This window comes from Calliopsis andreniformis, chromosome 6 (genome assembly GCF_051401765.1).
Source record: "Calliopsis andreniformis isolate RMS-2024a chromosome 6, iyCalAndr_principal, whole genome shotgun sequence".
Classification (NCBI taxonomy): domain Eukaryota; kingdom Metazoa; phylum Arthropoda; class Insecta; order Hymenoptera; family Andrenidae; genus Calliopsis; species Calliopsis andreniformis.
The window spans coordinates 4166601-4181458 of NC_135067.1; the positions used below are offsets into that span (position 1 = coordinate 4166601).

The window sequence follows — 14858 nt, forward strand, 5'->3', positions numbered from 1 at the left end:
CCAAGACACTATACATCCTTTCTCGACTCGGTTTTGCACTGCAGTATACGCGCAAAGTTCGGCAATTCCAGATTGATTGACGGTCTGCCTCGAAGAAGTACATGTAGGGAAACAGAAATCGTCGTCAGCAAGGACATTCTTTGCACAAATTCTCGTATCGTTCGTATCCTTCTCTAGTTTCTGACACCAACGAAGAGGAAAACATGATAGGAAGAGAGAGAAAGAGAGAGAGAGAGAGGGAGAGAGAAATAGAGGGAAAGGGGAAGAGAGAAGGAAAGACAAAAGGGGAAAGAAAAAAGGGAAGAGAAGGAGAAGGTGCACCGAGAGCGGGCCGAGCGCGCGCTAGTGTTAGGAATGTGGTACCACTGCTTGTCACAGTCACAAGCGCACGCTGCACGGTACCACCGGTGCATTATATTATGCGGCTGCGGTTGCATATAAGTGCAGCGCGAGTAGTGGCCCAATAGGCGTACGACGCCTCGTGTATTCGTCCGCTATCGAACTCCACCCGTTCGCTTCGCTAAATCTGGTTACGTAGATGTACGATAATTAGGTTCGATAAACAGGTTTCAGGTCGCTGGGTCTTTGGGCTTTGAAAAATTGCGAGGAATTTTGGCAACCGTGGGTGGTGAATTAGAAACACACGATGGCGCCCTGGAAATTATGTAGTTCTCAAGTAAAGGGACTGAAATTCTTTTGAAGGGAATTGCAGTGGAATTGCAAACTGCTAGAAACTGACGATGACTTTCGGAATTCAAGTCAGGGTACTTGATGAACTAGAATTCCCCGAGTAGAAACAATTGAAACTACTTTCAGTGTAGGAATTTAGAGCGTAAATTATATGTTTTGTCAACTTTTCCTAAGTGATGTGAATTTCTGAAAGCCGTAAATCTCTAATCAGTTGTTATCGAGTAATGGCTTTAATTAATGGACATAAATATAACATCGATGTTAATCGATTTTTAAAGAAGAAAATTTGCAAAAGCATCTGGAATTGTAGGTCTGAAATTCGAAAGTTTTGGCAGCCTTTTCCACGTAATAGGGGTTTCGCCCACAGCTGCAGGACCCTAAGAAGCGCAACGATACAATAGGCAATTTTGAGTAGAAAAATTGTGGACTGAGAATTTCGATATAACAAGCGCACTAGGATTATATGAATTCCTATAATGAGAGCCTGGACAGTATATAATATGTGATACCAGCGATTTTCCAGGCACAATGCGAAAGGTGTACTGCATTCGCCGCATAGTTTCCTCCCAGAAATCACGAACCATAAATTATTGCGCGTGTATGCATCACCGGGCCGATGCGATCGTGGTACGTGGGGCAGGAAATGCAATTAAAATAAAATCAGACCGCCCCAGGCCGTGTTCGGAGGGAGCCGCGCGTCGAATCGATGCCCCTCCCATTGTTTTCAAAGAGAATTGCTGTAAATCGGGGGATTACCAAGCGGAGATCAAGACTTTTCCGGCCGGTTCGTACTCCGCCGAGTAAACGATCGTTTTACGAGCGTAGACCCGATAACGATCTCCGTGTATCCTTGACTAAATCGTGACTAGAAGCGGAGGGAGTGCGCCGATACAAGCTCGATACAAACATTGTTCTCATCGGGATACAAATTGCTCGTATGCCGATGCAGCTGGACCTGTGGTAGGAGAATAAATAAAATGGCAGCGGAGAGGGGGAGTACCCGTCCGACGACACGCTCGTCTTTGTCCGCGATTTCAAGCCCCTTTCGGATAAGGCACGACTCTGGAACTCTTAAAATTCGTTGAACCATGACTCAATCGAAAGCTTCTGATCGGGCATGGTGTTCTAGGTTGAGCCGTTCCACTTGCAATTCCAAGAGTTTCGTAATTTATAGTTGCGTTAAATAGACATAGTGAAAGAGAAATTGCTCCTGGGATTCTTGAATGTTATGAATGTCTGAATTGTTAATATATGTAGGAGATTCATTAGAATCTGAGAATTCAGATTTATCCACTACCATGTTTGAGAATTTTTGATTCTGTAATTCCTTGTCATTTTTAGTTCTTCAATTTATAGTGTAGAAGTCCCTTCTAAGTAAGGTACGATTTCGAAATTTTTAAATTCGATAAGTAATAATTTAGTTGAAAGGTTAATTTAATTAAAATTCATCACGATGTTTTTGACTGAGCAAGTCCATGTGCAATTCTAGGCTTTTTGTGATTCGTATTTTAGTGACACATAGAACAAGGAAATTGTTTTTAGAAATCTGGAATACTATTAGTACACGAATGTCGCTCTTATATAAAATATTCACCTGGGTTTAGAAATCCAAGGTTATCAATTCCCCGGTTCGGGAATTTTGTGATTCAGCAGCTCCTTGGTTTCTTAAGTCTGATTTACAATAGAGTACTTTTTGAAGATACACAAATATTATTTTCACAAACGAATTTTATTTGGGACAAATTGTGTCAATTCCATGGAATTGTCAATCTGTCAACTTAAAGGTTAGGTTTCAGAATTAATAATTCGAAAGAAATCGCTGATAGATGATAGAAAATAATTCAAAGAAATCTCTCACGTTTCGAGTTCCCTTTACATCAATTCCAGCCAACTCCAAAATGAAAATGGTCGAGCTCGCTGTCACGAGAGCTAACACGATAAACCCAGCAACAAGATGAAAACGAGAGGAAAAGGAAGCGGCTCGGAGCCGGCTACCGATACGAGCTCACGTTCAAGATGCGTCTGTCAGGCCATTAAGCATTATTAATTAACCCGATATAGTGATTAATGGCCAGATCCACGATATGCTCTTGGCGATCCAGTATACGCCCATAACAGTGGCTCCTTTATAAAATCCGATCGAAATTGGCTGGCGAATTCTCGCAATTCCAAAATAACAAGTAACTCAAGACGAAATTTGATACCAGTCAATTCCACTCGAAAATCAATGGCTCGATTAAAGTGAGCTTATGAAGAATAAGTAACCGTGGCGACTATCAATTTAAGTGACACGTTACCGATTCGATAACCTGTGATTATGCAAGCGATTCCGAGAAATTGAACGGCCGAAAGAGACACCTTCGACGGTTTTACAGTCGGACGCTGAAACATGGAACGGTAATAATTACTCCCGCGCCGTCTGTCACGGGCGATCGATAACTCGCTGGCAATTAAGTTTGAAAAATCGTCCCGAGTCACGTACAATCCGGTTTTCTAGGGATCAACAACGACCCACCTCACTCTTTCTTGCGGTTCGATTAGATTCCCGCGGGTGATCGTTCTGTTTCGAAAGCTAAAAAACTGACCCCCACGGTTCTCGTTTCTTTTGTGGAAAAGAGAGATCGATACGCTTCTTCTTGCGCCTCTCCCGGAGGAAAAGGTATCTCTTGGAACGTCCGCTCGATATGAATACTAACGAGACGAACCGAGCTCTGAGACGAGGATCCATGGATCACTTGTGGAACGAGTGACTGCTCAACCGGGACAAACGTGCACGCATTGCTGGGCGATTAGATCCTTGAAGTAACCGTGGCATGTCCTGTCCAGGACACTGGAAGACGGCCTTGATCTGGCTAAATCGCTCGACGATTAAGCGCGCAACCTGCAGAGCAGGACTGTTGGAATTGCAACGCCTAAATAATTAGCTACTGTAACAACAGCTTTCGAGTTTCGTTAATAGCTGGATTCATAGTGTTATTGCAATATCAATTCGATGATGCCATCGCGTTTTCTGGAACTACTCTATTAGTGATTGTAAGCTTAGTTCTCATTAAACATGTAAATTGAAAATAATAATGTGCAAATTGATCTTAGAAACGAGTTTCTCAGATTTTCTATGCTTCTAACTAAACTTAAGACGTATAGGGTGTCTGTGTAGAAGAGATGAATCGAAAATGGAAAATAAAATTTGTTCCATTAAGGGTTCGTTTCCAAGAAAATCGATTTTGAGGATGTCGAAACATGCATATATTTAACTTCTGAGCAATGATTTAATAGATTTCGAGCTGCGTTTCTCTTTCTGTAAAATTTACAGAAAGTCTATAATATTGCCTCGATACGAGCACAGTGTTACCCTTAAATTGAAGTTACAAGTGTTAAAACTGATTACAAAGACGACTTTTGTATATTCTAAAAGCTGATCTTCTAAATCAGTACCAAGTTATGAGCTTGCATTATGGCAAAACTGTATCTCCAAAATTGCAGCATTTACTCGATCACATGAAAAGACTCGAAATCATTTAAGTCGAATGTTCTGCAAAAAACTGCAGTGTCAACATTTTAGATCTAATTGAAACTTCTTATACATTTCCTATGCCAGCTTACACTCGTGAAAGGACAAATGCTTCCTCGCCTGAGGACAGTGGCCCAAATTAACACGTGTCTCTCCGTTGCTGATCAGCAAGATAATGCTTATCGATACACATTAAATCCACAGTCGCATTCATGGTCTAGGTAATTGCTCTTACCAGCAGGTTCCAAGAGGGGGCAGACAATACTTAATCGGCGATGTTTGGAACCGGTTGCCTTCAGAAGGCAAACAGCTCTGGACACTGACGGATATGACATTTCTGAAGTTCGCGGCGATCTGTGTTTCTCTTCTCCTTCGTTTTAGCTTCCACCCCTTCTTTCTCTCGACTTCTTCCTTTCCCATCCCCTCGGAACCGTGTCCTCCTTTTATTTCAATTCGATTTTTCTGCTGGTCTTGTTCCCTTATTATCTTGTTTTGCTCGTCCTCGGTCCACGTCAGTTTGTGTCTCTCTTCCTCCGTCTCTTCCTGGCCGGTGCCCCGATCGTTTCGCAGGGATTTTATTTTTCTCCCTACTCTCGTTCACGCATAAACCCGGTTCATGGGAGGGTTCCTTCCCATCCGGGGGAATCGTGCTTTTATTTCCTGTCCGCTCCTCTTGCCGCCCCTTTCTCGTTCAGGTGGACATGCGGTTCTCCTTTCACGTTCTCCGCTCGCGAGAGAGCGATACAGAAAGAAAGACAGAGAGGAAAACGCGTCGGGCTCGTGTCATTTGCGAAATTGTAGAATGGATTATCGAAACGAGAGCTTGATCGACTTCGACTACTACTTTCTTCTCTGAGATTCTAACTTCAAACAGTAGTCTTGGGATTGCTGTGCTTTAATTCTGAGATTGTCTGCAGTTTGTAGTAATTCTGCGATGCTTAAATATTTCTGCTCTTTGTGACTTAAAACTTGTGAAAATGTTTGATTTTGAAATATTTTAAATTTGGTGATTTGGAATCGTTAATGTCAGAACTTTGGAAGTCGTGGAATTGTGGATCCAAGGCTTATTGGAATTCTAGAATTGCAAATGGATTCTTCAATTAAAAATTTTTAATATGATTGGTCTGTCTTAATAGTTATTTTGAAAGACGTAATGGAAGAATCTAATCTCAGGACCAAGAAAGATATCTGTATCACATATTTAGAATACTCTCAACTTTGATTTAGTAGGTTAACTTAACTCTTGTAATTACAATACACTTTTATTATATATTAAACGTTGGTGTTAGATTAAGCAAAAGTTTAAGACTGTTCCAGAATTATTAATTGTTCAGTTCATCTCTAATTTTGGTAGGTTTCCTTTGTTACCCTGAAATCGTGAACATTACAACTTTGAGAATCGTGGAATTGCAAGCTCAAGCCTTTGTGCAACCTTGGAATCACAGATAGATTCTTCCACTACATACCTTTGACTACGAATCCTCACTATTGACTATTCTTAATAATCCTTTTAGAGTGCACAGAGTAAGTCAATTCAATCCCTCAAGTCCTCCTCAATTGTGTTGATTTCCATTTGTTCTCCCAGAATATTTGATATCAGAACTTCGAAAATTCTTAGTTAGTTCAATTGAAATTTTCGAGTCACAAATAAATTTTTCAATTAGAATCTACCGATTACAACATCCGACTATTAACCTCTTGTGACAGCCGTTTTAGAATGCACAGCGAATCGGTTTAACCCCCCTTCACAGTTGGTCCTTAATCACGTTAGGAGGTTCCATTCGCTAACGATCGTCCTGGGAACCGCCATCAGAAATTCGTTTCTCCCTCGTTTAATAACCATTAGCCCGAGAAGCTGCTGCCGCTGACGATTTTCAGGCTACCCCCACCCCCTTCAGCGAGCCACCCCCGTGGTCGCGAAGGTGAAAGGCTGGACGGGCGAGGGTGTCAAAGATCTAGAGCAGATAGGAGCCTCTATATTGATGAGGTGGCTCTCCGCGTATTGATTCCACGCAGAGGGTGTTTCTCGGGGTTCGGAGCACCCTGCAGACCCCTTTTGCCTAGCGCAAGGGTTGATAAGATCCGGCTGATAAGGCATGATTACATACCACGTCGGCCCTCCCCTCTCTCCTCGAGTTTTTCTCTTTCGTTGTTTTCTGACCCCGACAGAGCAAACACTCCTACGCGTTGATGGTTCTTTCACTTTCCCGGGGGGGTTTCGTGCTACACCAATGAGCTTCTCTCGATTACTGACGAACGAGACAGAGACATCTTATTATATCTAAAACCAATTTCAATTTTTTCGACAATTTGGAATTGTGGACCATCTACAGAAGTGAATTGTCTACTAGTGCTCGTGTCAGAATAACACGAGACCTTAAACTATTAATTATTTCGAAAAGGACACAACACATAAAAAGAGGATTTTGTGGAAAAACTATATGAGCGTAGAAAAATTATACATCTATTAAATAAATGCAAATGAAATAGAATAAGCTAAATATTGTATTTAGTTCGCATAGAATTAGTGCTTGAGGCCCACTCGAAACAGGAAGCAGCGAGGCAAAAGTTCGTAACTGCACGGGAATCGTCATTGTATCGACGACAAAAGGGCCTCGAGTGCTCTCGAACAGGAGAAACAGGAAGACACACGTACAAAAAGGAGAAAAACAGTTGCGAGGACACTTTATATTCGTGGACACGCGCTGGAGGTGCATTGTGACATGGCGCATAGGCGGAAGGCACAAAGAGGGTGCAATTTCGGGGGTTGCCGATATTTCGTTTTCGCTCAAACAGGTTTCAATCGCTTTTCCATTAGCCACCCCGAACGAGGAGCCTCCCTTGTGCTTTCGCCGACAATGCACCAGGTACGATGCTCGTCCCTGACCCCCTTCCCGCCTCCTTGGGACACGGTGACACTTCTGACAGGGGTTAAGTAGTCCCTGAATGAAAATAGAAAGGAAATAAGTGGAGCAAACGGAGGCGGTGCTGCTGAGAAATGTTACGATGCAACAGTTGCCTAATTGTAAGTTTCGAATGCAGATCCCTGTTATTCGGGCAAGTGATTAGCCATTAACGAATGTGGAAAGGGAGCAAGCGGAATAGAAAATTGGGGATTCAGTGGAAGCAAGTAGCATAAGGTAGACTTGTTAGGAGATTTAATTATGAAGCGGTATTTCATTGGAATTTGAACTTTTCCAGAATATCTAGTAATACTTGAACGCCTTTTAATTACCTTCACTACTTATTTCGCCCTTTAGTTTGAAAACTAGAAATTTTTTAAACAAAAATAAAAGATGGTGTGCTGTAAAATCATAGCTCAAATACCAGTGATTTAATTTTCTTAAAAATAAAATAATTTTCAACATTATAAGCTACATGTCCCATTAAATAATGCGTTTAAAATTTCCAAATTTATTGATAAACGAAAAAAAATTAAACAAAATTAATTTTGCACTTAAAAATACCACAGTTTTTTACAAGCTCAATTCAGAGTTTGTAAATTATTTGTGTTGTTTGATCAAATGTCTCAATTTGAAATGACTGTGGAACAAAGCTCATCAAATTTTATGAAATCAGAAGAAAAAAATTGAAACAGTTCCTACAATCAATAACAATTTTTTATCAAACTCATATTTTGACAGCTTAAATATAACTATAAAACACAACTTTGATTTACTATTAGAAATTATAGACACTAAAAAAATGTGGATTCTGTATTTCACTCCACCCTAGTATACAATAAACGCTGTAAACTATAGCCAATGAAAATACTGCATGTATCTATACCTAAGCGAGAAATAAACTAAGCCAAACATTCTCGGCAGGGTGTTGAAATCCCTTTTTCCTCGTAAACTGTTTACAACCCTAGAACGCGACACACAGGTGTATACGCGAGGCCGTTTATTCGTTCGCAAGATCGTGTCTAGGGTGATCGAAAAGAGGGAGTTGGTCCGCGCACAGGTAAGAATACGAGCTCACGTTACCAGTCGAATCCAGTCTGCGGGATGGGGAGGATTATGTGCGACCGATTTCACGCGATCCCGGCTCGGTTTGTGGCTTCTCGATTCTAAGAGCAGGTCAACCGAAACGAATTCCTTGATCGATCCTTCTGCCCTGAAAAAGTTTGAAAGACGACTCCAGAAGTGGCGCGACCTATTCCATGAAAATCTCTACTTCCCGTAAAAGCATTTGCATCAGAGGTGTCTTCGATCCTTCTTAGGTTCAATGGTTTGCCAAGATTTTACTTTAACTTAGCCGCTTGCCTTACCAATAAAATCAAGTCCTACTCGTGGTACAAATTGTGTTCCAAGTACTGAAACAGCTACATTTTGTGTTACATTGTCAAAATTATCAAGTAAGAAAAGGTTGCAAAATCTTTTTGGTACAATTTGAAATTACAGTGTTTTCTCTGTACAGGTTCGTCAGAACGCTTCTGTCTCTGATTGTTAGACAAAATGATCTAAGTTACATGCTTTCGTTTTCGAGATATTGGCGTTTAAAATTTGTAGTTTTAATACTGTTTTATTAACTTGGCTCTTCTTGAGTTCATATTTTTAAGTCAAAAACTTCTTCTTCCTTTAACGTCATCAATTAAAACATTTCACTCAAATTTTCTGAAAATGTGACATAAATCGTTTTGCCTTACATCCGCGAATGTATTCGTAGAGACATCGTATATTACCTGAATACAACTTCATGATTTGCAATAAGTTAAGAATATTTATCTTGTCAAAGGCACGATTCAAGTAATCAACAAATAGTATCAAAGAACATGAGTGTATCATGAAACGTATACCGAGACAACACTGTATCAAAAGCGTTTTTTTTCGAGTATGTTGTCAGTGGTCCCTTCCACAAACAGCTCGCTATGTATTTTATCAGTGATCCGTGAGTCAATGTACATCAAAGGAATGTCGTGGCTTGTTCATTTATCTTGCAACAATGAATTACCTACCGAGTGAATTTACATATTCTTCTTTTATTTAAATAATTCTGGTCTACGAAGAATCGTGAGGCAAGGGGTTGAAGGGATTCATCTTCTCAGTGACAGTAACCGCATCGCGAATAATCTTCGAGCCATTCCAAAATCATATTTCATAAGTTCTCTGATAAAGATCGGGGATGCGGTTGCTGGAATCACGTGGCCGTTGCAGGTGTGATATCTGTGTGTTTTCTTTTCCAAAACTGTCGCTGCAGAGCGCGGCGAGGCGGGCGGGCACCAGCTGCGCCAACTGCAAGACCGCGACCACCACGCTCTGGCGGAGGAACCAGGCCGGCGAGCCAGTCTGCAACGCGTGCGGCCTCTACTACAAGCTCCACAACGTAAGTAATCGATCATACATCCACTCGACATCGATATTTCCGTGCCGTGATCGCGTTCCGGTCGCTCTCCAAAGCTGTGATCACAGTAGACGCGATTTTGTTGCGAACTCCTGTGACTTCGCAGCTTCAACCCTTCTTCGAAATATGGGGTTAGCTATGACTTTACACGGTTTTCACCTTTAGAAGATGGCGTTTGTGTGTCGTGGTATTCGAACTAATTCAATTGAGGGGCTCATAACAGAAGTAACCCTTGTCAATTTTTGTATTTCTTGTGGAGACTAAAAGAATACTCTAGCGTCTTTGACCATTCAAGCAGTGCCTATTTTGACCTGCAGAAACACTGTGCATAGAAAAATAAACATTATATCTGTATACAGCTTCATGTTTTGTTTTTAAATTGAACGATTCATATGCATTTTACAATTATGGAGATTATTTAAAATTATTTAGACAAATTTTTTGAAGTTGAATTATGACAAGATGCGTACTATGTGCACGTTATAATACTGCGAGGAAAATGGGAGTTTGTACAAGATACAGAGCCCGTTGCTGAGGGATTGATCTTGTTCAATAGATCAACATTTTGTTTACAAAATATTCATCATACAGGTTACATATATTTCTGTTTTTAATTCATATAGTGTGATATAAGATTCTACTATGTTATGAGTCTCACTTTTGTACCTCTAGAGTGTGTTTCTCTAACAAGTATTACAAAATGTGTTTCTTTTGACTACTTTCAAATTTATAATCGGCAATCGTTTACGCCGTATGTAATTAGAACTGAAAGAAGAAAGCATGCATTCTGCACCAGAAAATGAGTAATATGTATTAAGTGTAAATGTATACTTTAATAGTTGTGTTAGGCTACAAGTAAAAGAAAATTTATGTGGTGATTCTAATAACACTTATATTAACAATAAAAATTTAAAGAAGGTTTCCATTATTTTTATTTGTTACTTTAACGTGAGTTTAATCAATAAGTTTCCAGGAAACAAATTTCTAAAGTCAGAGGCAAAACTTTATTCAGTTTTTAAAGAATAATGAAACTCACAGACCACCTTCTACAAAACAGTATTGTATTGAGTCATCTGAAAAATTCGCGTCGATTCTTAGGAAAATAGGAAGCCATATATTTTAATGTATTTGTGTTTTTATTCAGTTAGATATACACAATATTTTTCTACAGTCTTTTGCAATCTGTGCAGTAAATTAAAACTTCCAATTTTTCAAAAGGCGCCTGATGTTTTAATAATACATTAAAATACAAGGCTTCCTATTTTGTTTCAAAATTAGCATAAACTTTCCAGATAAACTAGCAGAAATATATGTTAAACGTAATGGACATATAAAGCTATTTAGGGTATATGGGTATACATATGTATGTCTAGTTCACATGAAGTCACAGTTAGTTTGCTTTCCAACTCGGAAACATTTCTCTCGCATCACAATCCAAAACGCTTCGGTAACTTCGACGAGATTTGTGTCCACTTCCCCTTGGGATGAAGGAACTTCCCTTCCCAAGGTGCAGAGAAAGACGGCTGAGGTTTCAAGGAGGATGGATACGGGAGACACGCAGGCAAGATCCTCTTCCGCGATCTGTGCCACTCGAAACAATGTTTTTGAAAAGCGAGACACCGACAAAGGAGCTGGGTATTAAACGACGGATACGAGATCCGCGTAATAAAAGAAAGCTTCCTCTCGATAAATATCGAAGGCAAAAGGTCGTTCTTGGCCACCGTCGAAGCCACCGATCGTCGCTTTAGCGCAGAGAATGTAAACCGGGGTGGGTAACGTAATATCGGATTGCCATTGTCGACCCAGCCTCTCGAAATCCATTGTCAAGCTTTTACCAGGGAATCTAATTCCGAGATTCAGCTTACACGGATCTTGCATCTTTGTTAGGGGAATTGCAGTTGGTAGCGTATTTGCGTGCAATTTTAGATAGAACATGGTTATTGAGAACTTAAATTCGCTACTATCACACCAGAAATTTATCCACAAAACAAAAATAAGATAGTCAATTCAAGAATGTTTGACTCAACATTAAAACACTAGGACACTGATTTTAAGAATAAAATTCAATTATTTGAATAAGGCAACTGTCCCAACACTGGGCATTTGAAATGCTGAATTGCATTCCAGTAGCTAAATATAGCTATTTTATGATACAATTTTTTGTTTTTCATATCTTTTTTTAGGCACATTAGAATTCAAATTTAAAATTGAATAAAATTAGCATCAGTGTCCAAGTACTTGGACATGGTCAGCTACTGAGACACTTACTTTACTGATTCTTGATAATGACTTTCTAAAGAACAAGTTTCTAAAATTTTTATCGTATATATTAAGAAACCAATTACTCAATTTTTTCGCGATAAAGGTACTTACGGGTCATCTTGCATAAACATCATTCAAACGTTCAGACTTACACTACAGTAGTTTTAAACTCACTATGAAACACTTTTTAGTTTTGCGAGAGGCACTAAATTCCTAATTCTTAAAAGTCCACTTTATACCTAACTCGTCAAATATATAAGAAATATCTACCCAGCGCAAAGGGAGAATAAATTGAGCCAAAGCTGCATTGTTTACCCCAAACGACTGGGTGGCCACTCGACACGACCCTTTGATTCACGATGGACCCCTCTGTTGTATCAACAATTAGGGCACTTTCTATCTTGCCGGACGCGCGAAGAGTGTCGCTAAGGTCCCCCTTCGAACGAAGGGGGTGGAGCGTGCTCAACGGCGTGTGACACAGGAAGTGGCGGAAGCAAGCACTGCAGAAGAGTGGAACTGGAAAAGACAAAGGAGGAGGGGGAAAAGGAAATGCTCTGATCCGACGAGTTTTTCTCAGGAACACTATTTCACCTAGGAACGATGGTGCAAGTTGGCCTCCAGCCGTGAACCGCGACGTGGATTTCCGCGAGGCGGAAATCTTTGCCAGACCATGAGTGGGCGTCGGCCTTAATAAGCGAGAAATGTGTTGTGTCTATTTCTAGCTAGAGTAGGTAATCTTTCTAGAAACGCCTGCTCCGTGATTTTTTCTAATTGTGCCGCTGGACAGGGAATGTTCGTATTTGGATTTAAATATTTGTCACATATGCATTAGTTTTTTTATCTTTCCTTGGTTTAATATAAATGTGAATTAAATTTAAAGAGGCGAATTAAAGTTATGAATCGTTTGAACTAGGTCACCGTCAGATAATAATAATCTCAATTAATACTGAGTCTCTGACATGTTCAAAATAAGCGTGTAGTGGATTTGTTGACAGTCAAACTCATCAGATTTCAGCTTTTTTACGGAAACATGAAAGATTGCTTTCGAGCTCCGAAATATAAAAGTATAAAGTGTAACAAATTTTTAAAATGTATTTTAGAATTATGAGAAACTAAGACTTCAAAGTTCTTGTTGCAGTTGAAAAATTGTTTCAATAAAAAACAGCTTTTGCAAACTTAATCCATTCTCACAGTATTTTTGTATTCATTATAGACACAAGACTGTGGTAAGGAAGTAAATTATTGAACACTAAAAAACAAGCTAAGTGATATAAGATTAAAGAAGAAACTGGAAATTATTACCAATGAATATTTATTAATTTTATAATCTTCGTAAATTAAATTAAAAACAGCTAACTAAACCCAAACGCGTTTTGGGTTTAGTCATGCACCATGATTCTAGTAAATTCTAATTCATTATTCTCCGTGAATGGATTAACGCTGCACTCTGGTTTTTCTTCAGCTAATTTTAAATCTTACAGCAACACGGGTTCTTTTTCTATTGCAGTATATTCGAGTGTTTGAGAGGTACATTCCAACTAATTACAAGTACAACACCAAACATGTATTGTCCGCACCCTAGAGAAGTATTTTCAGCGCAAAGGGTTAATATAGAAGACTATAGAAAAATTTTCCTCGCAACCAGAAAATAGTCACACAATTTTACCTTCTCCTTTTACTTTTGTTGCTCATTTTTACCCCTCACCGTGTATCTTGTCTAGGCTTAACCCAGGCCCGACCTTTTGTCCATTCAGTGCCTGGAAACGGTGCAGTTGTCCAGCGAAATGGCCCCCAACGACCATGACTAAGAATAATTTCCGACGAACGCATAGGCTATCTCAAAATTACCCGCATTTCTCTCGAGGCGTGCGTCTGGCTCCGCTATCTCGAATCGGAGCGCGCGATCTCTCTTATGATCTCGATAAGGAGAGTGAAAAGGGGCGAAGGGGGCTGAAAAGAGGCGGACGATTCATTTGCGACTCGCGTTAATTGGCTCGCGATTTCTCCGTTGAACACTCGTTACGCTCGGTCCCGTCACAGAAGTCCCTCTGTTTCTCTCTCCCGTTGTCACGAACGAACAACGAGGCCCACTGTCCTCTGCCCCCCAACCCTGGACCCTGTTGCACACTTCGTTCAATGAGCTTGACCAGCGAGCAAGTAGTATATCCAAATTTACACGCCTTTTTCCCCGTTCCTGTGTGTGTATCAGTCACTTCGTCTCATCTGCTGATGAGTCTCATTCGCGATCTCCTCGTAGATCTTCACGCGATCCTGATGACAGATGCTGACGATTTGGTCGACTCAATTTGCCCTCGCTGAAAATACTGAAGGAAAACGGTCGAGCCCTGTCCAACCCCCTGCAGCTGAAAGACTCCTTCATTCGCATTTCCTTCTGTGGCTAGTGACGTTTATCTGGTCCGATCTGTAGCAGAAGGTAGGCAAGAGAAGGTCGTGGAGATGGCGCGCGGCCAGCAGCACCGTGATCCTCGCAGAACACCATGGTGGTTAATGCTGGACATAAAGGCAAGGCCCAGACACGTTTCCTGGTAATCATTAATTAAGCGTAGGTCTCCCTTCCGCCGTTCAATGCCTAGCGACACGGGACGCCGTACACGCTTCGAGGGGGAATAAATTCGGTGACTGTCGCGAACGAGCTTCTTCGCCCTCTGCCATGTTGAACGTGTTGCGGGTAACGAAATACGTTTGCTACTGTTTGACGCAAGGTGTAGGGCAGTTTGAGGCGATACTGGTACGACTGGTGCGCAGTAGTCGGGTGATTTGGAGATGTTACCTTTGTTTGATAGTATCATTATGTAGAAGCATAATGATACTATCAAATGATACTATCATTATGTCCAAGTATCATATTATTCAAGAATTCAGAATCTCAGATATTGAACCTTTTCTCAATGTTAGTGATTTTTAATTTCCAAAGCCCAAACATTTCAAATATTCGAATACTCCAATAGCTAAGTATTTTAGTTACATTTTTAAATATTGAAATTTAATAATTTTCAGATTCTCAAGATTTGAAACTTTTGTTTTCAAATAT

The 14858-nt window shown here is 40.3% G+C and overlaps 1 protein-coding gene across 1 annotated transcript in view; it reads left to right on the forward strand.

The window, feature by feature from the left end:
- Positions 1-14858, forward strand: part of LOC143180419 (uncharacterized) — an 87432-nt gene that overhangs the window by 56974 nt on the left and 15600 nt on the right. Inside the window, exon 4 of the mRNA XM_076380136.1 lies at positions 9388-9526. Within this exon, the coding sequence (XP_076236251.1) occupies positions 9388-9526 (139 nt within the window). The remainder of the gene's footprint in view (positions 1-9387; positions 9527-14858) is intronic.